This window comes from Mastomys coucha, unplaced genomic scaffold (genome assembly GCF_008632895.1).
Source record: "Mastomys coucha isolate ucsf_1 unplaced genomic scaffold, UCSF_Mcou_1 pScaffold22, whole genome shotgun sequence".
In the NCBI taxonomy this organism is placed as follows: Eukaryota; Metazoa; Chordata; class Mammalia; order Rodentia; family Muridae; genus Mastomys; species Mastomys coucha.
Window position 1 is genome coordinate 261,646,226 of NW_022196905.1, and position 25,866 is coordinate 261,672,091.

At 51.3% G+C, this 25,866-nt stretch overlaps 1 protein-coding gene across 2 annotated transcripts; it reads left to right on the top strand.

Annotated features, from left to right (window-relative positions):
* The first annotated feature begins 814 nt into the window (after nt 1-814).
* Nucleotides 815-18,591, top strand: Cpne7 (copine 7). Of its 2 annotated transcripts, none has more exons than XM_031341713.1 (15): nt 815-1,132; nt 3,101-3,283; nt 7,146-7,220; nt 7,388-7,462; nt 8,404-8,487; nt 9,085-9,174; nt 9,427-9,525; nt 10,076-10,162; nt 10,463-10,522; nt 11,483-11,616; nt 12,344-12,398; nt 12,844-12,895; nt 12,963-13,096; nt 17,078-17,314; nt 17,925-18,591. In XM_031341713.1, exons 1-15 carry the CDS (start codon nt 965-967, stop codon nt 18,060-18,062), a joined length of 1,671 nt encoding a protein of 556 aa, XP_031197573.1. In that variant the 5' UTR covers nt 815-964; the 3' UTR covers nt 18,063-18,591. The 2 variants fall into 2 exon arrangements, with proteins under 2 accessions (XP_031197573.1, XP_031197574.1); XM_031341714.1 differs by having other exon boundaries at nt 10,082-10,162.
* Nucleotides 18,592-25,866: the final 7,275 nt, after the last annotated feature.

Below are 25,866 nucleotides of genomic sequence, written 5' to 3' on the forward strand. Positions count from 1 at the left end.
ACCCCAGAATCTTCTGGAGTCTTGTTTGTTGATGCTGAACACACCACACCACACGACACCCCCACAAACACACCCCGCCCTATACTCCGAATCTCCTGTCCCCTTCACCTCAATTCCCGCCCCAGCCATGGCTTTGGGTCTGGTTTCTGCCCTATATTTAAGCAGAAATTGGCAAAGAGAATGGGCTGGGGGGGGGGTGATTGCTGTCCGAGCCAACACCTCCTCTTCCGAGTGCCTTTCTCTAGGAAGGAGAGGGAGGGTACAAGAGGGAGGGGTAACGAAGCCTCCGTTCCACCTGGGGGGAATGGTTGCGGAAGCGCCCTGTAAGCGTGGCGGGGAGAGAACGCTCCTAGTCCCTCTCTGACCCTCAGCCATAGACCAGAGATTGGTGAGATCTCCTTGCCGGCCCCTGGCCTACAAACAGGGACACCCTTCCTGATCCCAGGTCGCGCCGGGCGAACAGTGAACGCCCACTAAGTTGCTCACTGATTTAGGTGACAACCCCAAGTGGGACATAGGGCTTTGGTGTGACTCTGGGGTCGCTTGGGCCTCTCTCGGAGGCTGTCTAGACGAAGCAAACCCGGTGCCTAGGTTCGAGAAGCGCGGAGCCTCCAGAACCGATGAACCCTATAGAGACACCATAATCCCACGCGTGCAACCCAGACCCTATCTCTCAGCTCCAGTGAAGGGATCGAAACCCTTCTCCAAGGGGCGGCTCTCTGGGCTATCTGCTCCCTGCCAGGTCCCCGTGCTTTTCTCCGGTGGCTCCACCCCGGCCCCGCCCCTTCGCGGTCCCCTCCATCCCTTCCCCGCTTGCATCGCCGCTCTACAGCCCCCGCTGTGTGGCGGCCGCCCGAGACACGTGTGCCCGCGCCCGGCGGGCGTGCGGGGAAGCGCGGCCACGCCTGGTCCGGCCACCATTTCTCCGGCGGGCGCTCACCGGTTCGAGTGCGGAGTCTGAAGCATGAGCGGCGACTCGGAGCGCGCGGTGGCCCCGGGGGTGGTGCCTGCACCCTGCGCCTCGAAGGTGGAGCTGCGGCTGAGCTGCCGGCACCTGCTGGACCGGGACCCGCTGACCAAGTCCGACCCCAGCGTGGTGCTGCTGCAGCAGGCACAGGGCCAGTGGCTACAGGTAGGGCGGCCAGTGTACTAGAGCTGGGCACCTAAAGACCTAAGTGTGAGTTGAGATTTGGGGTGCTGGCAAGGGTGTTCCGAAACTGGGGCTGCCAGGGCAAAAAAGGGGGTGTCTGCCTGCTGCGAGGAAGGGCAGGGCAACAGGGGAGCAGCGGCAGAAAGGAGCCTCGGTGGAAAGTGCTCAGAAGTGCAGCCCAGGGTCTCAGCCTGGGGTTGGAGATCTAAAGTGAAGCGCCCAGGCTAGACTAAGGAGCGCAGGAGGGAGTGCGGCTTAGGAGTGGGGACACTGCCTGAGGCAGGTATAGGGACTGTCTAAGGTCATAGGGTTCCCCCTCTATTGGCTGCAGTAGCCATGAGCTTCTCGCTGGTGAAGCAGCTCAGGTGGTCAGTGGTGTTAGGGCTGCGAGCTAGACATTGCTGGCTGGGTAGAATGGAGCTAGGCAGGGCTGGACAGGGACTCCATCGCTCAGATTTAAGATGCCCTGGTTAAAGGATTACAACCTGTCTCTTCACCACGATTTAGGAGAAACCACAAATTGCATGCATGTGGCTCCTGCTGAGGACTGAAAGCCCCTCCCCACTCCTTAATGCCCCTGCCAACCCAGATCTGAGTGTTTGCCTCCAGCATGGGGTTTTTCCACTGGCCACCCATAAACCCAGAGTAGCTGGGGTCTTCAGAAAGTGGGCTTCTCTGTAGTCACCAGTTCTCATTAGCTCCTGGAAGGGTACTGCCCGTGTTCTGGGGTAGAGTCAGGATTCTGCCCATGTTCTGGGCTAGTGTTTTATATAGCCAGTGTTATGGAGTATATAAAACACTTTCTCAGTCGCCAATTCTCATGGGATTGGCTTTATCTCAAGGGTGGGAAACAGGGACAAACCTTAGTTGGAAGGCCTGACAGGCATAAAGACTTGAACCTGAGTCTTACTCAAGCAGGAGTGCCCCACCCACCCCCAACAGCAGCTCTGAGCCACCACCGCTTGGCTGTGGCAGTCATGTGCAGGAAGCATGGGAGGAGAGCCAGGAAAAAGACATCAGATAGACTCTGTGACTATTGTGGGGTATCCAGGGCACTGAGGATGGTGTATGGGATCCAGAGAGTGAAGGGGAAGACATATCCTAGGGACCCCCTATTAATGCGTGGCACCCCACATAATACCAACTCTGTATCTCAGAGTGTTCCTTCGGCTCTGGGTCTGAGAAGTCCTGTGGTTCACTGCCCTAGAAGATAAAGGACCTGCCCAAAAGCATATGGTCACACCCCAAGAAGGTATTAGGGGGCTGCTCTGCTGCAGTCTGTTTAAGGGCCATCTTGTGACCCGGGTCCTCTCGTAGTGTTCCTGGATTGATTGCTGCCTGGTACATACATTGCTGGGAAGGGCCCAGGCAGACTGGCATGCAGGAGTCTCCACGCGCAGGGGACTTGATAGTTTACTAGCTAAGGTTTGCCATTGGTATATGTTCTGGGGGAAGGAGCTAAACTCAGTGGGAGAATCTGGTGAACCCAAGTCCTTCTAGCTGGGAAATCTCTTTGCCACTCAGTGGAGTGCTGGGGAAATGTCTCCACATTAGGCTTGCCCTGGCCAGGGCTATAATCTGATTCTGACTCTGACTTCTTGGTCCTTAAGTATGACCCTGCTGGTCCCTCAGCCTCAGTGTTATATCATCTGTAATGTGGAGACAGGAAGGCAGTAGTAGGCAGAACATGAGAGAATGCGGAGAAACTGCAGCCTGTGGCTGGCTAGGGGAAAGGTGCGCTTTTATCCCAGGCACGCAAGTATCACTGGCGTACGGTACAACCCTTTTGGGCAAGCAGCCCTATATATGCAGGTGGGAGCTGGGCTCCAGGGATGGAAAACAGGCTTGGAATGGTACAGGTGAGTGGGAGTGGGGGATGGCAGGAACCCAGACAAATCTCTACGGAGGTCCCACCTGCGGGGTTGGCTCATAGGATGGGGCTTGTTGCAGGTGGACAGAACAGAGGTGGTGAAGAGCAGCCTGCATCCTGTGTTCTCCAAGGTCTTCACTGTCGACTATTACTTCGAGGAGGTGCAGAAGCTACGATTTGAGGTGTATGACACCCACGGGCCTAGTGGGCTGAGTTGCCAGGATGATGACTTCCTAGGGGGCATGGAGTGTACCCTGGGCCAAGTGAGTACCCCGACATCTTGGAAGGGAAGAAGATAGGAGCAGCTTCCAGGGCAGCGATGCCCTCAGCTCAGGGATTCTGCAGAGTGGAGCATCTGGCTCTGCCCACCTCCACTTCTTCTTTAAAGCACTTGTTTGTTTGAAACAGCCCAGGCTGTCTTTGAGGTTGAGATCCTCCTGCTTCAGCCCTGAGCGCTGCTGTTACAGGAGTGTACCACCTTCCCTTACTAGTTGTTGCTATGTTGTCTCTTTGTTTCAGACAGTCTCACTGTGTAGCCCTGGCTGATCTGAGTCTCATAGAGATCTATCTGCCTCTGCCTCCCAAGTGTTGGCATTAAAGGTGTGTGCTGCCAACCAGGGCCCTTATCAGTTTTATTTTTTAATGGTTTATTTATTTTATGAGTATGGGTGTTTTACATGCAACTATGTCTGGACACCACACTTATCCTGGGTCCTTGGAGATCAGAGACTCTGGAAACCAAGTTGCAGATAGTTATTAGCCTCTGTATGGGTGCTGGGAGCCAAATCTGAATCCTCCTGCAAAAGCAGCAAGTATTCTCAACGGCTGAGCGGTGTCTTCAGCCCTCAGAGATTTTGTTGGCTTGTTTTTAAAGAAGTGTGTGTAAACATGGGATGTCATACAGCTCAGGTTGTCCCTGAACTCCCTATGGAGCCCAGGATGATGTTGAATTTTGAATCCTCTTGCTCCCATCTTCCAGACACTGAAATTGCAGGCATGAAATATCGTACCAGTTTTAATTTTTTTCCAAGACAAGGTTTCTCTGTGTAGCCCTAGCTGTCCTAGAACTCATTCTGTAGCCCAGATCTGCCTGCCTCTGCCTCCTGAGTGCTGAGATCACAGGTCTGCACCACCACCACCAGGCTCACTTTTAATATTTTTGAGCTGGGTTGCATGCACCTGTGTTCCCACATGCCTGTTCTAGCACATCTCCCTCCAGCCCCTTCTAGTCCTATCCAGAGTTGTGTTCTCACATGCGTGAATAAACATACAATTTTTCCTTGAAAATAGCCAGGTGGGGAATATACCTCATTTGATAGAGTGCTTGCCTAACTTGCACAGGGCCCTGGGTTTGATGTCCACATCAAACATCAAAAGAAGTAGAGGCAGGAGGATCAGAAAGTCAAAATTATCTAGAGTGGTGATGTATACTTTTTTTTTCCCTGAGACAAGGTTTTTCTGTATAGCCCTGGCTGTCTGGAACTCACTCTGTAGACCAGGCTGGTCTTGAACTCAGAAATCCGCCTGCCTCTACCTCCCAAGTGCTGGGATTAAAGGTGTGTGCCACCACCACCTGGTGGTGATGTACACTTTTAGTCCCAGAACTCAAGAGGCAGAGGCAGACTGATCTCTGTGAGTTCAAAGCCAGCCTGGTCTACATAGTGAGTTCCAGCTCAGCCAAGGCTACATAGAGAGAGGTTCTGCCTCCAAAAAAATAATAATAACAAGATTTTTCTCTGCTCTATGGTGAGTTGGAACCAACATGGATTAATGAGACTGTCTTTAAAAAAAAAAAAAAAAAAGGAGAACTGAGAAATGGCTCACCTGGTAAGAGTTCTTGTTGCACAAACATGAGGACATGAGTTCAAATCTCCAGCACTCACAAATTTTGAGGGGTACAGACCAGAAATTTATTGGTGCTTGTTAGCCACCAATCTAGCTCCAGGTTCTGTAAGGGACACTGAGTAAGGAAGAAAGTGACAGACAAAACACCTGATGTCCTACTGTGGCCTTCAGACACACAGCATGCACGCCCACAGATACACATACACATCCACTACCTCCCACAAACCAGGTATGGTAGTACATGCCTGTGATTCTAATATTTGGGAGTTGAAGGCAGCAGGGTCAGGAGTTCAAGGCCATTATCAGACACATATCAAATCTAAGACATAAACCAGTCTAAGCTACTTGAGATCCTGATTCGACACAAGAAGAAAAAACCCCAAGCAAACAAAAAGAAAAAGGAAACCACAGCCAGCTGTAGTGGCTCCCACTTATAATCCCAGGCTTTGGCAGGCCAAGGGAGGAGGGCTGCTGCCCGGTCCACAGAAGCCTGGGCTGCATAGTAAGATCCTGGCTTCACAATCTCTTCCTCTCTCTCTGCACGCTCCCGTCTCCCACCCCCACACACTCTACACACTGTTCTGCCCGCTCTACTCCTTGTGTTTGTCTTTCTACAGCAGCACACAAGCCCTCCTGAGTCTGATGCACAGCCCAGTGGCAGTATTTGCCTCTAACATTTTCGATTCTGGCTTCTATACCACGCATGGCAGGGGGCAGACTCCATGGTTTTCCCCATAGCTGGGGTTGGGAGGAGCAGTGCACGAGGTTAACCCTTCCAGGGGACTCCGCTGACAGCCAGGAGTCACCATCTTTGGCCTTTCCTCCTCTCTTGCCCATGTGACAAGCACTTCCCTCTTCTCAGCTCTGGGCTCCGTGGTACAGCCTTCTCACCTTGCCACAGGACGCCCTTTACATTAAGGAATAATTTGTAGATAACATGGAGGCACTGTGATGAACAGTTTCACGGGGCTGTCACCCGACTAGGTGGGCATTTCTGTCACCCTGTAGGCTGCCCTTTCTGGCCAGTCCCTTGGCTGTTTCTGTTTTTGAGTTTCCTGTGTGTTAACCACATGGCCTGTTCTGGATGTCTGGTTCTCCATTCCGACATCATGTGTGTGACTCATCCCCACCGCTGCCTGGTCAAGGCTCCTTCTCTTTAGATCTTTTTGCCATCCTCACTTTATGTAACAGTGGCTGAGATGAAGTGGGGCGCACTCCCTGGTTCCTACAGAAGATGGCACAGGTATAAACGCATGTGGATACAGTCACAGATGCTTCACATGCATGCACACATGCACCACAGTCCGGGCAGCACTGAGCTACATGAACATATATAGGCATAGACATACATGACCACATGTGGATGCACGTATGGCCACATACAGATGCTGAACTTGAACACATCAGCATGCACTCTCGGCCCTAACGTCAGCTTGGCCGACTGGTCAGGTGCCACGATCTGTAGCTCTTTTTACCATGGTCCTCTGGTGTTCATTAACTAGTAGCAAATATGAGTTAGAGGCCACTCCTGGGTGTCAAGGTGACAGCTACCCTATAGACCGTCTTGGGCCCTTGAATACAGAGCCTTCTTCAGGGAGATGTGAAGGCCTGTTACTGAGACCAGGTCTTGCTGCCCAAAAGGAATCACTTTGTCTTGTCCCTTTCTTGCACCTACTGAACAGGTGATATGCCTTGTGCAGCCTGGGCCTGTGTGAAGTAATTTCCCTCCTTAGGTTAGGGGTGCATTGCTCTGTGGGTGAGCTATGGACCCAGTGCAACAGGCGAGGGAGGCCCAAGGTGGGAGACGAGTTCTCCAGGAACTGAGCATTGGGACCATAGCCTCATGGCCCTCTCTAAGCAGGCGCTTGTGTAGAAAAGCCAAGTGTGCATCTTCTGCCATCTCACAGCCACTCTGACTCATTTGGGACAGGAGGGGTCCAGAGCTCAGAGCTATTTAACCGGTCACCCCGCAAGGCTTCTCACCCGAAGACTGATGAGTAGAATCAGGCTGGCTGCACAGTGAGGTCCTGGCTAAGGGTGGATGGTTGATGTCTGAATTCATCTGCTTCTGGTGCCACCCCCCTCCCCCGTGTCTACCCCTCAGGCAGATGAGGGGAAGGCCCAGGAGTGATAGAAGTTGAGTAGAATGTTCAGACACCAGCAGTAGGGCCACCAGAGGCTAAGGGAGGTGGGGAGCCACTGAAAGCAGAAGAGTGAGTCCAGGAGGCCGAGCAATGTCCTCTTTCTCGTTTAAGCCTGCCTAGCTTTCTTGGTTTCCAGATTGTGGCCCAGAAGAAAATGACACGCCCATTGCTGTTGAGATTTGGCAGGAATGCTGGCAAATCCACCATCACGGTGAGGCCCCGAGCTGCGGGCAGGGCTGTCTTGGGAGGAGGTGATAGGGAGGCCTCAGAGGGACTGCAGCTGTGTAGCTACTAGGAGAGACCAGAGACCCCTGGCAGCTGAGGCAGGGGGGTGAGATTGATGGCCTGGAGCCCATGGGTCCCCTGTGACACACCCAGGTGATAGCAGAGGACATCTCTGGGAACAACGGTTATGTGGAGCTCTCCTTCCAGGCCCGGAAACTGGATGACAAGGTGAGGCCAAGATTCCCTGCATGCTGGGCTCTGAGCCTCCTGCAGGCTGACTCACTGTGGAAACCTAGTTCCTGCTCAGCACTGGCCTCTAAGCTTCAGAAAGCAAGTGACATGAGAGCTGTGTGTGGAGCCCTTGGCATGATGCTGTCACAGTCCTGGTCACTACGTTCACTGTTAACCGTGACACTTTATAGTCATCACAGACATGGCCGTCACCCTCCCAGCTACACACACACACACACACACACACACACACACGTACACACACACACACACACACACGCACGCACATACGTGTACACACACATGCACACACACATACACACACATGCGCATATATACACACAGGTACACATACACAAGCACATATAGGTATGCACGCGCACACACACATGCACACACACTGCGATATGCGACAGAGAGCTTTGTTCTGCATCATGCCTTGGCATGTGGCCCTCAGACTACCTCCAGCAGGGTACATATTTAATGACAGGGAGAGAGGCCCAGGGAGGGCAGAGAGGTCACTGTGTTGAACTAGGACTGAGCCTGGTTCATTGGTTCCTCTCATGGGTTGGAAACTGACCTTGCATAGGTCCTCATCTCCCTTGAGATGTTTAAGGTGGGTTGGTGGGGTGTGAACAACTGTTTAGACACCTGGCAGCAGGAGAGGGGACTAGTGGGGACTGTGGAAACACACCTGGGGACAGGCTAAGTAAGGGTTCCCATGGGTGAAGCCAGTGAGGGCTCCAAATGGTGAGTCCTTGTCAAGGCAAGCTCTTGGGGAGTGTTTCCAACTCACTTTATGCCTGGGAAAACTGGAGCTGTGGGGAGGGGGTGAATTACTGCAAAGGATGAAGCCAGCAGGGGTCCAGCAGTAAGGAATGGAGCCACCCTCAGGCCCACAGCTGGCTAGCCCTCTGGCTCACCCTCTGCTGCCCCAGGACCTCTTCAGCAAGTCGGACCCCTTCCTAGAGCTATATCGGGTCAATGACGACGGGAGTGAGCAGCTGGTGTACAGGACAGAGGTGAGGGTCGTACCTGATGATAGTGGGGCTCTGGGACCAGATATGGGCCCAGCATCCTCCCAGATGAGGGACAGGGTGATGCCACGACCCCGTGGCTGGGGTGGGGGGCGTCTTTACTTCCAAGGTCCTCTACTCTCTTTCAATGGATGCAACAGCTGGCTGGATTGGCTCTCTGTCCGCCCAAATTTAGCGTGGCAGCTTTGTTGTTACCGGTCCTATTTTTAGGGATACCTGCTTCTTCCTGCAGGGAAACAGGATTTTAGTTACAGCGGGGAGAGAGTTCCCTTTTGAGACAAATTAATTTGAGTGAAAAGAATCTATTTAAGGAGAAAACAGCCCAGGTGGCTGGCGTGAGACAGAAGCTATTAGGGTCAGGGATGGAGGGAGTGGAGACTGGGAGGGTCTGGGCTATACCAGCTCTGTTTGCGTCCAGTCTCCATGGGGCAGGATACAGGCTGCTACCCAAATGCCCCTGCACAGCTGAAACTCTGAGAGCCCTGTACCCCAGCTGAGAGGCCTGTGGCCTAAGGATTCCAGAGTTCCCTGGGCCCTAGCTCCCTGGGGTTCGCTCCCAGGTCAGTCTTTTCTGGCTCACAGGTAGTGAAGAATAACCTTAACCCAGTGTGGGAACCCTTCAAGGTATCCCTGAATTCACTCTGCAGCTGTGAAGAGACACGGCCTCTGAAGGTGGGGATGGGGTACAGAGCAGGGCCGAAAATGGGGTCAGGGTTGGAGTGGGTAGGGGAGCTGGGGGGCGTGGTCATGGGGCGTGGCCAGGGCAGGTGTCCAGTTCCTCCAGACCCGCTGAGAATTTGGAGAGTTAGGATTTGTGGCTAAGGGAAGGCCATGGAGGGGAATGATAAGTGACAGCCTGCCCGGGGCTGGGAGGGTCTCAGGTCCTCAGAGGAACACCCCCACTGAGAGGCCTGGGCTCCCCAGTGCCTGGTCTGGGACTATGACTCCCGAGGAAAGCATGACTTCATTGGCGACTTCACCACCACCTTCGCAGAGATGCAGAAGGCCTTTGAGGGGGAGCAGGTGAGTGGCTGGCCCATCTCGGGCCACACAGGTTCTGGGAGGGTGTCTGAGAGGCTAGTCATTCTACCCGACCCCAGAGAAGGCATGAAGGTGACAAAGAGCAGTGACATCCACCACGTGGCCAGAACAGGGGCCTGCAAGCAAGTGACCATGTGAGCAACCATGTCCTTCTGCTTGTTGAGGTGGGAGGGGCACCCTTCCTGGAACCCGCCTAACCCTCTGGAGCTGGGTGGGCATGCTGGGAGAGTCTCCTTGGGTTCTTTCTTGGGCCCTGGTGTTCACGAGGAAGATCTGTCAGTTCAAAATATGGTTGGCCAAGGCTGCAGTGTGTGCAGGGTCTAACCTGGGCCCCTATCTTGCTTATATCCTCATCTACATGGCTGGTCCCTGTTCCACTGTGTGCTTGACTGTTCCCCTGTGAAATGAGTATGTCCCCACAGAGGCCATTTCTGGCCCCCATGGGACATCCAGGCTCCTGGTCCTTGTGAGGGAGGGGCCTGAATACTGCTGCTCTGGGTGGAGTTTCTGCCTGTCCTTGTCCTTGTCCCAGGCCCAGTGGGACTGTGTGAATGCCAAGTACAAACAGAAGAAGCGCAACTACAAGAATTCTGGGGTGGTGATCCTGGCAGACCTGAAGGTGAGCCTCTGCCCTGCCCGAAACCCCTAGGGAGATGGATTGGTGGAATTAGCTTCTCCGAGTTCTTAGATGATTCTCAAAGGTACAGTTCTGAGATGCAGTGGGTTTCACTGTGGGGTCTTGAAATACCTGGGAAGGGTGAGGGAGGAGGGAGTGGGGAAGATGCTCCTACAGACTTCAGAGTCTAGAGGAGAGATGCCCAATAGACTCCCTCCCCCACTGACACAGACCTGCTCCTCTGGGTGGAGTAGGGTGGGGTGAGGGGTCAGGAGTGGCTTTGCCAACCGCATTGTCTGGAAGCTCCACAGGGTCCACTCCTTCCTGGATTACATCATGGGTGGCTGCCAGATCCACTGCACGGTGAGTCTATGGGTCCTGTCCCCCAGCCCCACCCAGGGCTGCCCCTAGCCAACAGGGCAGGAGCAAACAGAGAGGGTCAGGTTCCTAGATACTGTTCTCTTCTTACATTTCCCTGTGTCTGCTGATGAAGGAAAGGATGCAGGCGTTCAGGATCAGCTCAGGACCAGCTGCATCCGGGGCTTACCTTTTACAAAACTATAAGGACAGGAGAAGAACAAAAAACACCTTAAAGAAGAAAACAGGAGTGGGCACTTAGCTAATGAGGGCTGTAGAGTTTGTCTGGCTTAGCCTTGGGCAGAACACCGATGGTCCAGGGGAATCCATCACAGACTCTGATACCTGCGTTCATGCACAGCTCTGCTGGGCTGCTGAATAGAGAGCCACACCCAAGGTAGCCTTGAAATGATGAGGTAGAAGGTACAGAGGGGACCATAACAGTTAAGAGAGAGAGAGTTAACCAGGGAGTGGTGGCACATGCCTTTAATCCCAGCACTTGGGAGGCAGTGGCAGGCGGATTTCTGAGTACGAGGCCTGCCTGGTCAAGAGAGTGAGTTCCAGGACAGCCAGGGCTATACAGAGAAACCCTGTCTCAAAAAGCCAAGAGAGGGAGAGAAGGAGAGAGAGAGAGAGAGAGAGAGAGAGAGAGAGAGAGAGAGAGAGAGAGAGAGAGAGAGTTTCCATGGGTCTTGTCCCTCTGAGAGGAGTTCAGCTCAAAGGTTCTCCCAGAAGACAGGGTCAATGGCATCCTGGGATTCCAAGGGTGACACAGGGTTTTCAGGGTCTGGGGAGCCCTAGGGTATAGTGTGTAGTTCCAGTGAACAGTCAATCCTGCATAGAGCTGGGGAAGCTGAGATGCTAGGCTCTTAACATCAAGCTGGGCTTGGGTATCCTGTGCCCGTGCATGTGTGTGTGGGGGAGGGCGCAGGCATACAGTAACACCCATCACCCTGGCCCCTGCAGGTAGCCATCGACTTCACAGCCTCCAATGGCGATCCAAGGAACAGCTGTTCCCTCCACCACATTAACCCGTACCAGCCCAATGAGTACCTGAGGGCACTGGTGGCCGTGGGCGAGGTCTGCCAGGATTATGACAGGTGTGCTCCCACCCAACTCTCTGGGTCAAGTTGGGCTTGGGGGCTCTTCTGAAGTGGTGTTTGATTGACACCTGACGTGTAGAAGGAATGAGCTCAAACAAGAGGGGGAGCATCTTTGTAGTGATCCAGCAGAGACAGGCAGTAGACCCAGTAGACATGCAGCTCAACTGACCTTAGGTACAGACCCTTCAGGGGATGGGGTGGGGAATGGGTTATGTCTCTAACATGGCCACATACCCCTCACTGTGACACACATCTGGGTTGGAAATCATTTTATAGGGCAGAAAAATGCAGCCATTGGAGGTTGAGGTGACTGACTAGGAAGGGGCTGAGGGCAAACCCAGATGGTCTGGTCTCTGAGCTCCACACCACTGCCCAGATCCCCACCCTGAGCTCCCTGACCATGGAACTTTCCTTCTCTATGGGAGAACAGAGAGTATAGTGGGGCAAACTAGGTGCCCATCAGGAGCTAAACAACCTTAGGTCAGGGACCTCAGGCCTGGAGGAAAGAACCGGGGAGCAGTTCCCAGTCTTCTGGTGTCAACTCTACCGTGTCCTGCCTGTGCTGTAGATGTCTGAGCTCAGTTCCCAAGTTTCCCCTCTGTGGCATACCTGTAATCCCTTCTTCTGACCCAGCAAGGCCCAGGCCTCCTAGTCTCTCTCCAGTGTCTACTTCACTCACCTGGGAACCTGGCTCCTACAGCCATCAGTTTTGCCTCTTTTCCAGTGACAAGCGATTTTCTGCTTTGGGATTTGGAGCCCGTATCCCTCCCAAGTATGAGGTAGGAGAGCCCTGGGCTGGGACCCCTATCTTTACTTCCAACCTTCTGCCTAGGCCTTCACCTCCCCAGGAAGGAGAGTGTTGGGTTATAAGAACCCTGGTTGCCACCATTCCCTTTTGGGATGTGGAGAGAAGGGAGACCCTGGCCTATGGGCCAGAGACTGACTGTTGGTCCTTTAGAGGGTAGAGCTCTAAGCATGATGCCTGTTCTTATCAGAAAGTGAGAATTCAACTGGGATTTATTGCTTTAATGTACCTTAGAAGATGCATTGCTATTGCATGCAGACACTAAAGTAACTCCAACATTAGTTTGTCTGTCTGTCTGTCTGCCTCCTTCTTGACTTCCTCTCTCCATGGAGGTCTTTCCACACGGGCCCCAGCTTCTCCTAGTAAGTGGGAGTCAAGTGTGTCCTGGGAAGGTCCTGTCTGACTCTTGTCCCCACCAGGTGTCCCACGACTTTGCCATCAATTTCAACCCTGAGGACGATGAGTGTGAAGGTAGGAGCGGGAGGTGGGTTTGGCATAGTGCTGCATCGGGCCAGGCTCACCCCTCTGTTCCCTACAGGAATCCAGGGCGTGGTAGAGGCCTACCAGAACTGCCTGCCGAAGGTCCAGCTCTATGGCCCCACCAATGTGGCACCCATCATCTCTAAGGTGGCCCGCATGGCAGCAGCCGAGGAGCGCACAGGGGAGGCTTCTGTAGGTGACTGGGGACAGGGACTGCACGCATCCAGCTGTGGCACCCGTTAACTGTGTGTGTAGTCGTGGTGAAGAGCCAGGGAAGCAGTTATCTGGGTAGAGTCCAGGGCAAAGGTGGCCAGGCAGTATGGGGTAGGATGAGCTGTTGGTTCCTTCAAACCCCTAGACAGTCACTTTTTAGTTCAGGCAGAGGGCTGAATGAATCGCTTCAAAGTCAGCCCTTGGCTATCCAGGATGAATACAGGTTTGCCTCAGTTTCCCTCCTGTCCCTCTGCACCTCTCCAGGTGTCACATATCAGCTTTCTTTTAGGCATCCTCAGTGTGTACATTTTCTGAGGGTTATCGTCTGCTCTTTGTAGCCCTGTGTGTGTTGCTGGGACACAGCTGGCCTGCTGCTTTCTCTTAATTTTTCATTTTGAAAAAAAAAAATAATATCATGTTTAAGTGACCAGACTAGCGCATGACTTCGGCCATCCATTGGGTTGTGGTAGCTACCAGTTTGCCCCTTTCTTCCTTCCCTTCTTCCTCTGCACTCCCTGATCCCTTTCATCCTCTCCTCCTTCCCACCTCCTCCTGCCTCTGTCCCCTTCATATATGTATGTATTAAGTGTCCTTTGTTTGTTTGTTTGTTTGTTTTTTGTTTTTTTTTTGTTTTTTTTTTTGTGTTTTTTTTTTTGTTTTGTTCGAGACAGGGTTTCTCTGTGTAGCCCTGGCTGTCCTGGAACTCACTCTGTAGACCAGGCTGGCCTCGAACTCAGAAATCTGCCTGCCTCTTCCTCCCAAGTGCTGGGATTATTAAGTGTCCTTCTGAATTATTTAAGAGGTCATAGCTTAAGTCACTTCCTCCTCAAAGGACCATGTTGCCCATGTCTGCAGGGTGGTCATGGGTATGCCACGTCTGGCAGGGCATGAAAGGCAGCCCCTCCTGCTATTTAACCCTAGCAGGTCCATGCTCTTACCTGTCCCCAGATCCCACCAGGTGTGGTCTGATTTGGACTTTGCTTGTCCCCTTCATCTTGACCCCTACATCTTCTGTGACCCTGCAGACTCCATCTGGAGCCCCCAGACTCTGGTCATGAGTAGTCCTGCTACCCAGAAGCACTCTGAGAGGGAGGACGGTGTAGAGGGCAGGAGCCCTGTCTTCTGTCAGGGGCTGCTACACACTACCAGCAGAGCAGCCCTTTCCAGGGCTGACTGTCAGGATTCTTCTGTGCTCCAGGAGGGAGGGATTCTAACGACCATCATCCTGGGCTCTAGGCAGCGCTGACCAGAGTGGACGGATGTGGTGAACCTAGCCAGTTTGTCTTCTGATGAGTGCACCCCCCCTTAACAATAACTTTTATGCTTTTGGTTTTCCTTGGAAAAAAAATTTTTTTAAGACTTGAGGTCCCGCCGGGCGGTGGTGGCGCAAGCCTTTAATCCCAGCACTTGGGAGGCAGAGGCAGGCAGATTTCTGAGTTTGAGGCCAGCCTGGTCTACAGAGTGAGTTCCAGGACAGCCAGGGCTACACAGAGAAACCCTGTCTCAAAAAACAAAAACAAAAACAAAAAAATATATATATAGAAAAAAATTGCAAGATGGCTCCCATAGATCTACACACTTGATCAACAAATGCCCACGTGTCCCTTGTTCCTGAATTAAAACATTTTCACTGGGTGGTGGTGGCGCAAGCCTTTAATCCCAGCACTTGGGAGGCGGAGGCAGGTGGATTTCTGAGTTTGAGGCCAGCCTGGTCTACAGAGTGAATTCCAGGGCAGCCAGGGCTACACAGAGAAACCCTGTTTCAAAAAAACAAAACAAAAAAAAAATACAAAAATTATTTTTTTTCACTTTTTCACCTTGAGTTAATCTCAGACTTAGAGGAAAGTCCCAACAACATGGCCAAGAGCTCTGTCATATTCTTTTCTAGGGCTGATTTGTGTCATGGGTGTGGGGCTTCATTTTGCTTATGTTTTGAAAAAAAACTGATTTAACTATTTTGTTGTGATAAAACACACGCACAGGTGGAAATTTATGATTACACCCATCTTTAAATGCTCAGAGGCTTGAGGACACTCATGCGTTCGGCAAGTCCCCCGAGTTCAGCTTTCCTTTTCTTACCTCACAAGGAAACGCTGTATCTGCTTACTTATGTGCTTTGTCTGAATGCTGCTTTTACACATCTCAGTTCTACATCACATGCATTTTGTGCATGGATGTTTGTGCACACACACGTATGTTTGAGACAAACTCCTGTTATTTATCTCAGGCTGACCCTAATCTTACAGTGCTGCTGCTTCAGCCTCTTGGGTGCTGAAATTACAGTCAGCTTTACTCTTTATTTGTTTGTCTCTGTATTCATCTGTAGCCCTGGCTGGCCTGAAACTTTCTTGGGAGGCCAGGCTGGTCTCAGATTTGCAGCAGTACCTTGTGTCTGCCTCCTAAATGCTGAGTGTGAGCCACCATGGCTGGCTAACGTTTAGTGAATCTCTGAGAGCAGATTGTAACTCTGACCCTCAGACATCAGCATCTATGTCCTGAGATTGAGGTGCCTCTTATAGGCACCAAGATCACCTCTCCTGACCACAGTATGGGCATTACCTTCAGGAAATTTATTTTTATTTGGTGCGGGGTCATTGAGCCCAGTTTTTACACAGTAAGCAGAAACAAACTTTGTTGCCAGCCTAGGAAAGTTTTGTTTTATTTCTAGAGGATCTTGTTAGTTTTGTTTATTTTTGAGACAGTCCTCACTCTATAGCCTAGGCTGGCCTGGGACACTATGTAGCCTAGGCTAGCCTCACATTTGCAGCATCTCTCCTGTCTCACCCTCTTGAGGGCTAGAATCACAGGCTATAGCCCTCACCCCCAGTTACTTATATGGTTTCTGTTACTGGAGTTTTTAAAAACTTTATGAGTAATTTGCCTGTATGTATGCAGATGGTTGTGGACTTATATGTGGTTGTTGGGAATGAACCCAGGTCTTCTGGGACAGCAGTCTGTGCTCTTAACTGCTGAACTGTCTCTTCAACCCCAGTTGTCCAAGCTTTTAAGCATTTTTTTTTTTTGTAATATTTTTTACATGTGTACGAGTCTCTTGCCTAAATGTATGGCTGTGCACCATATGCATGCAGTACCCACAGAGGCCAGAAGAGGGTACTAGATCTGCTGGAACTGGAGCTACAGATGGTTGGGAGCCACCACGTGGGTGCTGAGAATCAAACCCAGGTGTTCTGCAAGAGCAGTCAGTGCTCTTAACCACTGAGCCCTCTGTTGTCTCTGTATGTATTCCTAGCTGGCCTGGAACTCAGGGGTCAGCTTTTCTCTGCTTCCCTACTGCTGGGATTAGATGTGCACCATCACATCTGGCTGGGTATTATTTTGTTTGTTTGCTTGTTTTAGACTTATTTATTTAATGTATATGAGCATCCTGTCACTGACACACCAGAAAAGGACATTGAATCCAATTACAGATGGTTGTGAGCCACCAAGTGGTTGCTGGGAATTGCTCAAGTGGTTGCTCATGACCTCTGGAAGAGCAGACTGTGCTCTTAACCCCTGAGCCATCTCTCTAGGCCCCCTAGGTATTGTATTCTTGACAATGAGAATGGACTTCTGTTTGAAACACTTCCAACTCTTGTCATTCTTGAAGTATGGACTAGGTACCCTGGTGTCAGGGTGTTGGGGCCGAGTCTATCCAGTTGTCCTCCTCTGGTGTGAGACCTGGGTTCAAACCCTGATTAGGTGGTCTTGTCTATAAAGTGGGTTTTGCAGCACCAAGATAGGTGGAGTGCCGAGTGAGTTTTATGCCGCACAGTGGCCAACAGTAATTTATGATTAGGATTGTTGTGAGTATTGTGTTGTGCTTCAACAAAAACAGCCTGGGCTCTGGAGAAGGGCACACAGCAGGGGTCCTCCATGTGGGGGGACTGGAGCTGGATGTGATGTATGTGGCTTTGGGAGGACTCAGAGGCCAGCACCCCTACTTCCTTCTGATGCCTCCAGCAATACTACATACTGCTGATCCTCACGGATGGTGTGGTGACGGATATGTCAGACACTCGAGAGGCCATCGTGCGTGCCTCCCACCTGCCCATGTCTGTCATCATCGTTGGGGTGGGCAACGCTGACTTCACGGATATGCAAATCTTAGACGGGGATGATGGAGTCCTGCGTTCCCCACGGGGCGAGCCTGCACTCCGAGACATCGTCCAGTTTGTGCCCTTCCGTGAGCTCAAGAACGTAAGTGGCTGGAAGGGGGGGTGGCATTAAGAGTTGGGCCCTGGGGGTGGTCCCCACTGCTCCCTGCACGCATGGCTTCCTTGCTCAGGATATGGCCCCACACTTTTTCTGTCAGGTAGAAGAGCAGGCTCTAGGGATGGCTCCTAGTCAGTCTCTACCCTGAGGACTGCCTGAGCAGTGAGCTTCTGACCCTAAAATCTATGACACCGAGAAGGCAGTGGGGGTTCTGTGATCTGGCACATAGCTCCTCATGCCAACTCTACAGTAAGCATATCACATGGACTACCTCACATATACACATTACAGATTTTCATGAAAGAGCATGAGGGTGTACCTGGTGGCCCCACTTTACCTCCTGTCAATCCCTGCTGTGCTGGGAGAGATGTCCCCAGCACAGACATACTGGGGACAGTTGTAGACAACTCTATCAGCTCACGCTAGGACAGTCTAGGGCCTCGGTGGTTGCATTTCCAGTCTGTGTCCTTAGTAGCTCAACTGACTGCCAAGTCACATGCCCCTTAAGTAGATTTGAGTCCTGGGACCGTGACCCAAATAGGGGGATGAGGATCTAGAAGGCCCTCAGATGTAACCATGTTGTCTCTGAACCCAGGCATCCCCTGCGGCACTGGCCAAGTGTGTGTTGGCGGAGGTGCCAAAGCAAGTTGTTGAGTACTACAGCCACAAAGAGCTGCCTCCTCGAAGCCTTGGCACCCAGACTGGAGAGGCTGGTGCCAGCTCAGCACCATGAGGATGTCAGGGGAGGGGGCTCTGAGCAGGACGTCCATCTACAGTATCTCCTGTGCCCCCAGAGACCCACAGAAGCTGATCACCTAGCCCTGCTCCTGTGTTCTGCTGGCCTGTGTCTGTGGCCTGTTCCCCAACATGAAGAAATCCAGGCCTTGTGGAGGGACAGAAACCAGCAGCTCCCTCATATCTGAGCCTCCCTGCATCCAACAGACATGGAGCAGGATATTCTGAAAGAACAGGAGCTACAAAGATGCTCCCCCTCTTGCTTGAGCTCGCTCTCCTGTACATCAGGTGTCAATCATAGCACCACTTCAGAAGAGCCCTCGAGACCAACGTGGCCCAGAGGGATGAGTGGGACCATGCCTGGCAGCTCAGCTATGGAAAGGGTGGTAAAGGGGTGGTTTGTCCCCCGTAGGCTTCTCTGTCCTGTCTGGTGCCACTCCAACCTATGCCCATACCTGAGACCCTGGGGCTTGTGGGGTCTGTGGGAGGTGGCTTAGGGTATAATAAAGTTTCCCCTTATTCTCACAGCCTGTGCCTTTCTTGCTTCAGAGGATCTGGCACGAACGTCCCTAGAATCAGGCTGACCAGGTCACCCACACCAGTCAGGATTGTGGCCCTGGGCTTTAGGAGGTCCCCTCAGCGGATGTGTTAGGAAGGGTGAAGCAGCCCGAGTGACTTTGGCTTACACCCAGGATTCACCAAGTGCTACAAGCTGTCGGCTGAGGGCAGCTTCCACCTGTCTGAGTGGGGGTGGATTTTTAATTGAGATTTCCTCTCAATTATCTTGTCTGAGAAAAACAAATTGTCCTAACCCCGAATCAGACCCACCCACCTATCAATCTATCTATCCACTCTGGGACTATTTTTAGCTACTGATTCATCTCCTGTTAAGCCCGGATAATAGGCATCACCATGGTAACCTGGCTACGATTCCGGAAGGGCCTGTGGATGTTGGTCTCTTTGGGGGACAGAGAGGACACTAGAGAAATGTACCTTCCATGGATCTATGGGAAAGGAGACACACCATCAGGGTGGGAGGTTGGGGGCCCAGGGTGTCAGCCATGTCTGACCCAGTCCGCACAGTGCAAGAGCCTGACAGTTGTCAGATTTGTTTGGGTTCTTCTCTGGTGAAGGATCTGGGGGGTCCCAGTGAGAGAATGGGGAAGGGTTTATATATGTAGAAGAGTCAGTGGTGGAGGGCTTGGGATAGCTGCTGGCCAGAGGGGTGAGAAAGAGATCACAAGGCAAGGAGAAGATGAATTTCTTTCAGCACTTGAGGAACCTGGTCCAGAAGCAAGTCCTAGACTCTCACCTCACAAAGAAATCAAGGCTCATATTAGTGGACTTGCCTGGGTCAGACGCAGATGGGGGCTGGGCCAGTACATCCTTGATTGGCCAAGTTCCTGTTTTCACCCCCTTTGCTACCTTAAACGATTTATTTATTTATTGTATATAAGTACACTGTAGCTGTCTTCAGACACACCAGAAGAGGGCATCAGATCTCATTACAGATGCTCGTGGGCCACCATGTGGTTGCTGGGATTAGAACTCAGGACCTCTGGAAGAGCAGTCAATGCTCTTAACCACTGAGTGATCTCTCCAGCCACCCCCCACCCCTTTGTTACTTTAAAGCATGTGCCATATGATCTTGGAATCCAGAGGAGCTTGTGTGAAACAAACCCAACGAGGCGAATAGAGTGTGTTCCCAGATACTCGGGGATATCTTCCAATTTAAGCTGGAGCCTCACTCTTGAGCATATAGCACGGGAATGACTTGGGTGAAGAATTTCCAAGTTGGCTGAACTAGGGGTCCTAGAAGGGCCAAAAGCTCCACAGCTCACCCCACTGGGACTCAGCCTGGGGGTTGACTCAGGCATGCTATGGGATCAGCCTTTCTCTACAGGTTCTGCAGGATTGGAGGCACTGGCGCATCAGTCTAACCAGCTCTAGCTGTCACACCTGTGGACTTTTAACAGCTTTTGGCCTGAGATGGGGCCTTTCTGTCTGAGGGGTCTGATACTTGTTCTTTGTGTGCCAGAGACAGGTATGGCTACTTAACAGGGCTTTGAGTGTACCACTGAAAGATAGGCTTACATTCTGTCCTTTTGAATTTGAGTGTCTTGGGTTCCAATGTCACTTCTGCAGCTAGGATATTAAAATACCAAGTTGCTAAGTGGTCCTAGAACTCAGAAAGTGAATGTGTCAGATTTCTGTAAGTTCAAAGCCAGTCTGGTCTACATAGTAAATTCTAGGCCAGCTAAGGCTACATAATGAGACCCTGTTTAAAAAACAACAACAACAAAAATGTTGGGGGGTGGTGGTGCATACCATTAATTCTAGTACTCAGGAGGTAGAGGCAGGCAGATCTCTGAGTTCAAGGCCAGCCTGGTCCAGAGATTGAGTTACAGGACAGCCAGGGCTACAAAGAGAAACACTGTCCTGAAAAACAAAAACAAATAAACAAAACCCCTACTAATACCACATACTGTCCTGCTCAGTTGAAATATTAGCCCCCAGGAGCCACCATGACAGGAGCAGCCCATGGCCAGTGTCATGAGAATAAGTACCCTTTGTGGTCACCCTCTCTCAGCTAGCTAAGACTCAGCCCTGGCTGATGTCACTGTTAAGAGAGGAGAGACATCCGGGCAGAGCCACATAACTGCCTTATTGAACTGAATGGAAGGATCCGTATTTCTTATGCTTTGAAGCTCCACACTTGAGCTTGACCTGCCTTGTACCCTGACATAACATAAAGCCAGGAGGAGGCTGGATAGGTGGCATTCAGCTGATTCGAGGTACCAGTTTCTTAGTCTAAGGGGACAGCCAGCTTCCAAAGGTTCATCCTCCATGTTCTAAATGTGTTCTCACCCCCACTGTCCCTCCTATAGAGCCCCCCTGGGCCTCAGAGGCCAAGTTCTGCCCGGCTGGATTAGTGTCCATCCTGTTCCTCATCCAAGCTAGACTGGGATGGAGGGGGTGGGAAGGACTAGCCCCATCAAGGCTGTTCTTTCTCCTGCTGCTGAGAGGAAGTGCGGGCAGGAACCTGTGACTAAGTGCCTGTAATTGGTGTGGGGGCTGAAAAGCTGTCAGACAAGCCCCACACAGTTCGGCCAATCACACAAGAGCTGTGAGTGAAGCTGTTCCCTCTGCCACCTGCCCCTTGCCTGGCCTTCTGCTTGTGGATGCCCCTTATGGGTGGGCAGTCAGCCGGTCCTAGGAGTGTGTCCTCCCTGCTCCCTCTCCTCCCCGCCTCCTCTCACCAGATCTAGTGCCTGTGCACGGTGGAGTATCCCTCCCTCCTCAGAAATCCCTAAGCACTTGCTTAAACACTGCCTGCAGCTTTGTTCCTCAACAAAGCTGAGTTCAACAACAGCCCCACGTGATGGCCTACTGTGAGTGCGTGCATGGAAGGGGGAGCTGAACTCAGAGAAATGAAGGCGTTTAGCCAAGAATACACAGTAGAGTCTTGAGTTGGGCCTTCTGCAAAGTCTAGAGCCTTGGTTACGGATGCATGCATGTTTAGGCATGTGTCTGTATACACACAAATATGTGCATGTGTGTGTGTAATTTTGCCATGCATCTGAATGTGCATGTGTACATTTGTGAAGGGCTGCACACCTCTGTTGCTTTAACAATTGAAGCCTCTTCCAAGACTCTTCCAGCCTCACTGGGAGTTGGTCTACTCTATGGGGTTTTAATGCAACAACATCATCCAGATTTAGAGAGGAGCACGTTATTTGCAGGGTCTAGGTGAAGCCTGTATCTCTGTTGAACAGGTATGTCATCGTGCTCAGTTTGCAAATGAATACTGGGGCTTGAAGGCCACTGCAAGAGAGAGCTATGCCCCTCTCCACACGCATGAAAATTTAGGCATTAAGGTGGGTGTGTGGAGTTTGCCCTGGGTAGCCTCAACCCTAGAAGGTTCCCTTTTACAAGTATAAGAGAATCTTAGCCAGAGGAATTAGGCTAAGAAGGCATCTGTTCGGGGGTGCTAGGAGTTCCGTGTCCTTTTAGGCTGTGGGTGGGGGAACTGATGGCCAAGGGTTAGTGGACTAAATCCTCTTAGAATCACCAATGTTGAACAGAATATCCCTGAGAAATAGCCCTGTGCTAAAGGAGGTCCCTGTGAGGCAGTAGGGGAATCCTCCCTTGCTCTGGGCTCTATCTTTGGGGGCATCTACTTCAGCAACCAAGATGAGACTTGGGGACATGTCCTAAGACACATCCAAAGCCAGCCACTTCTCAGTGCTCTTAGTGCTACAACCCTGACCCTGGCCAGGCTTGAGGTTTAGACCTTAATATGATTCTTGGTGGGATTTCAGGCTGATAGATACCAAGAAGATTTCAGTCATCGTGTGTGTGTGTGTGTGTGTGAGAGAGAGAGAGAGAGAGAGAGAGAGAGAGAGAGAGAGAGAGAGAGAGAGAGAGAGAAGAAGAAGAAGAAGAAGAAGAAGAAGAAGAAGAAGAGGAAGAAGAGGAAGAAGAAGAGGGAGAGGAGGGAGAGGAGGGAGAGGAGGGAGAGGGAGAAGACAGACAGGAGGGAGAGGGAGGGAGGGACAGAGAGAGAGAGAGAGAGAGAGAGAGAGAGAGAGAGAGAGAGAGAGAGAGAGAGAGAGAGAGAGAGAGAGAGAGAGAGAGAGAGAGAGATCTTTCTGGCTCACACAGTTTTTCTTTTTTTTCCTAGACTGAGTAGTCCAGGCTCCTGGAGAGTCTGGCAGAGGGTCGGTGTGTCCTTTAAGACTCCATCCCATTCCCAATTCCCATCTATATTCCCAAGAGAGCCTGCTCATACTGGCTCAGCTCCATCCTAAGTTCTTGCTGGACTCATCCAAAAACAGCCCTGTGTCCATCCTGGATCATTAGCTATTGTGGCCCGAGACAAGTATCTGTGCCTCTTTGTGGTCTGGAGCACCTCCTGGGAGCACCCTTGTGCTCCCACTTCTTCAGATGGTCCCAAGATCACCTATTATTTTGCTGGGGTTTGGACCTAATGTGCATGGAATCAGGATATGGCCCTCTTCTCAATGGCCTGTGTTGTCCCGCATATGTATCTCTCACCCCATGGTAGGAGGTTCCTTTTTCCATCGCATCTGTGCTGTGCATCCTTCTCTAGTTAGGGGACTAATCTGGACATTCCTGTGCTCAGTTTTAGGAGGCCAGCCTGCTGGCCCCAGGGTGAACACAGTTCATCAGCAGGCAGGGCTCATCCAGAACACTTGCCACCCTTTATGCCTTCTTGTCAGCCCTTCTGGGCATGTGGCAAGTGCCAGGACTTGCCTCACATTTCTTTCTCTGCTGTTGAGGCACAGTGCTTCTAGGCCACTGGGACCTCCTGGGTTTTTCTTGTTGTTTTGAGACAAGGTCTCACCAAGTAGCACTGGGTGATCTGAAACTCTCCATATAGATCAAGCTGACCTTGAACTCCCAGAGACCCATCTGCCTCTGTCTCCCAGTGCTACTACGGCTTCAGGAGTTCCCTACCACATCAGGCTGTCTTATCTAGATCACTTACTATGTGGCTAACGATGACCTGTGGCTTCTGATCCATCCTTTCCTTCCCAAGTGTCTGGATTCCAGGCATGCCCCATCGTGTTAAGTTTTATGAGCACTTGAGATCATATTCAGGGCTTTGTGAATACTAGGCAAGCATCTCAGAGGCTGAGTGACATTTCCAGCTCATGGGGTCTTTGGAAAAGTCACTTTTTGGGCTGGTGACCTGGCTCAGCAGATAAGAGCACCGACTGCTCTTCCAAAGGTCCTGAGTTCAAATCCCAGCAACCACATGGTGGCTCACAACCATCCATAATGAGATCTGATGCCCTCTTCTGGTGCATTACAGTGTACTTACACAGTAAGTGTACTTATTTATAATAATAAATAAATCTTTGGGCCAGAGTGAGCAGGTTGACCAGAGCTAGCAGAGGTCCTAAAAAAGTCAATTCCCAACAATGAGGGCTCATGACTATTTGTACAGCTACAGTGTGTACTCATATACATAAATAAATAAATCTGAAAAAAAGTCAGTGTTGTTATAGGAACTCTCACTCTGGGGACACACAGAAAGTCCAAAGTCAAGGCTGCTGCTGCTGTGTTTACAACCATTATAAATGGCATCTACAATGAAGTCTGGAGACAGTGCCCGTGGCTGTGGCCATTCAATTATCCTTTCAGTATGAGGACTTGGGTTGCTCTTAGCAACTAAATTTGCAGCCAGGATAGACAGACAGACCCTCCCTGGAGCTCCCATGTAGTTATATTCCTTCCTTCCTTCCTTTCTTCCTCTCTCTCATTCTCTCTCTTCTTCTTTCTTTCTTTCTTTCTTTCTTTCTTCCTTTCTTCCTTTTTCTTTTTTTGAGACAGGGTCTCTCTACATAGCCCTGGCTATTGTGGAGCTCACTATGCAGACTAGGCTGGCTTCAAACTCAAAGATTCACTTGCCTCTGCTTCCTGATGCTGGGATTAAAGGTGTGTGTCACCACACCCAGAAGTCGTAGAATCCTTGCTAATCTTGTGTTAATTCCTGGCTTCAGTGCCCTGTGTTACAAGTTCTCCTTCCTCCTCTCTGCAGGCAATCCCAGTCCTGTGGGCTTGAGGCCTCCACCTCTAGGCTCCTCCCACCCCTGAATACTAGAGTGGAGTCATCCTGGCCTCTTGGCTGGACTGCTAAGCCTGATGAATATCTGCATCTAAATTTTCACCCAAGAAACAGTGGGACAGAGCTTGTTGCTTCCCTGCCTCTCGCAGGACAGGCTCTGCATTTCATTTCCAGGGTGACCTCCTTCCTAGTTCTCTTGATGGTCTGAGGCAGGCAAGCTGGGCCTAGCTTTTCACACCAAGGTTCTGAGGAAGACAGCTCACAGTCACAATACTCTAGCTGCCTGCCTCATACCTGGTACCTCTCTGCTTGCGGACACATGTGCCACAATGTTCAGGATGAATGCTCTTGGCATCTGCATTCTCATGTAGCTTCATAGATTCTCTTGGCCTGGTTGGAGTAGGTGTGGCCATGTTAGAGGAATGTGTCACTGTGGTGGTGTGCTCCTATGTTCAAGCTGCACCTAGCATGGCACATTCAACATGCGCTGTCCTGCAAAAACCAAAAAACAAACAAACAAAAAAACAGGGGCTCTTTTCAATAGCTGAGCCAAGACCCAAGGGTCTAGAGAGGGTTGTTCTCATCACAGTGCATGATGAACAGACAGCTGCTATAAATGAAAACAGGACGGAGCTCTGAATCAACTGATTCTGGAGCCAGCTACTTGGATCAAGTCACTCCTTGGCTTTAAGCCAGGACCGGATTTTTGTCATATTGCCATTAGAGTATTCCATGGAACTCAGGCAGATGGGCAGCACACAGGGATGGGGAGGACGAGAAGGGCCTTTCTGGCTCCACTTGGGCCTCGTTATGCCCAGTGCTGCCAACCCTTCTTCTCAGAGCAGAAGCTTGCTGCTGTGCACATGTGGCTGTGATGGCAGCCATCTTGGAAGGCAGTCCACAGACTCCGGGAGCCCCAATGAATGGGCAGAGACCTTTCTCATTACTTGGGTTTGTTGGTGTTTGTTTCTAATGCTTGCTTTGACTTCTGTGGTCTAGATTTGGTCTCCGTGGGTACCCCACAGGCTCCTCCTGCTTTTCTATGTCTTTACCCTTGCCCTCTGGAAGAATGATCCTGTGGAATAAGGTCTAGGGAAGTCTCATCTGGAGGTTCTAAAGAAAGCTTTGGGACTGCAGCCTGGAAAAAGGCCAAACTCTAGAGAAAAAAGAGGATCCTAGGGTGTATGTCCCCTTTTCCCCTCAAGTC

Coding starts and splice junctions, on each gene's coding strand:
- Cpne7 (XM_031341713.1), top strand. CDS start 965: ATGAGCGGCGACTCGGAGCGCGCGGTGGCCCCGGGGGTGGTGCCTGCA. Junction 9,526..10,075: donor AGGCCTTTGAGGGGGAGCAG/GTGAGTGGCTGG, acceptor TCCTTGTCCCAG/GCCCAGTGGGACTGTGTGAA. Junction 10,523..11,482: donor GCTGCCAGATCCACTGCACG/GTGAGTCTATGG, acceptor TGGCCCCTGCAG/GTAGCCATCGACTTCACAGC.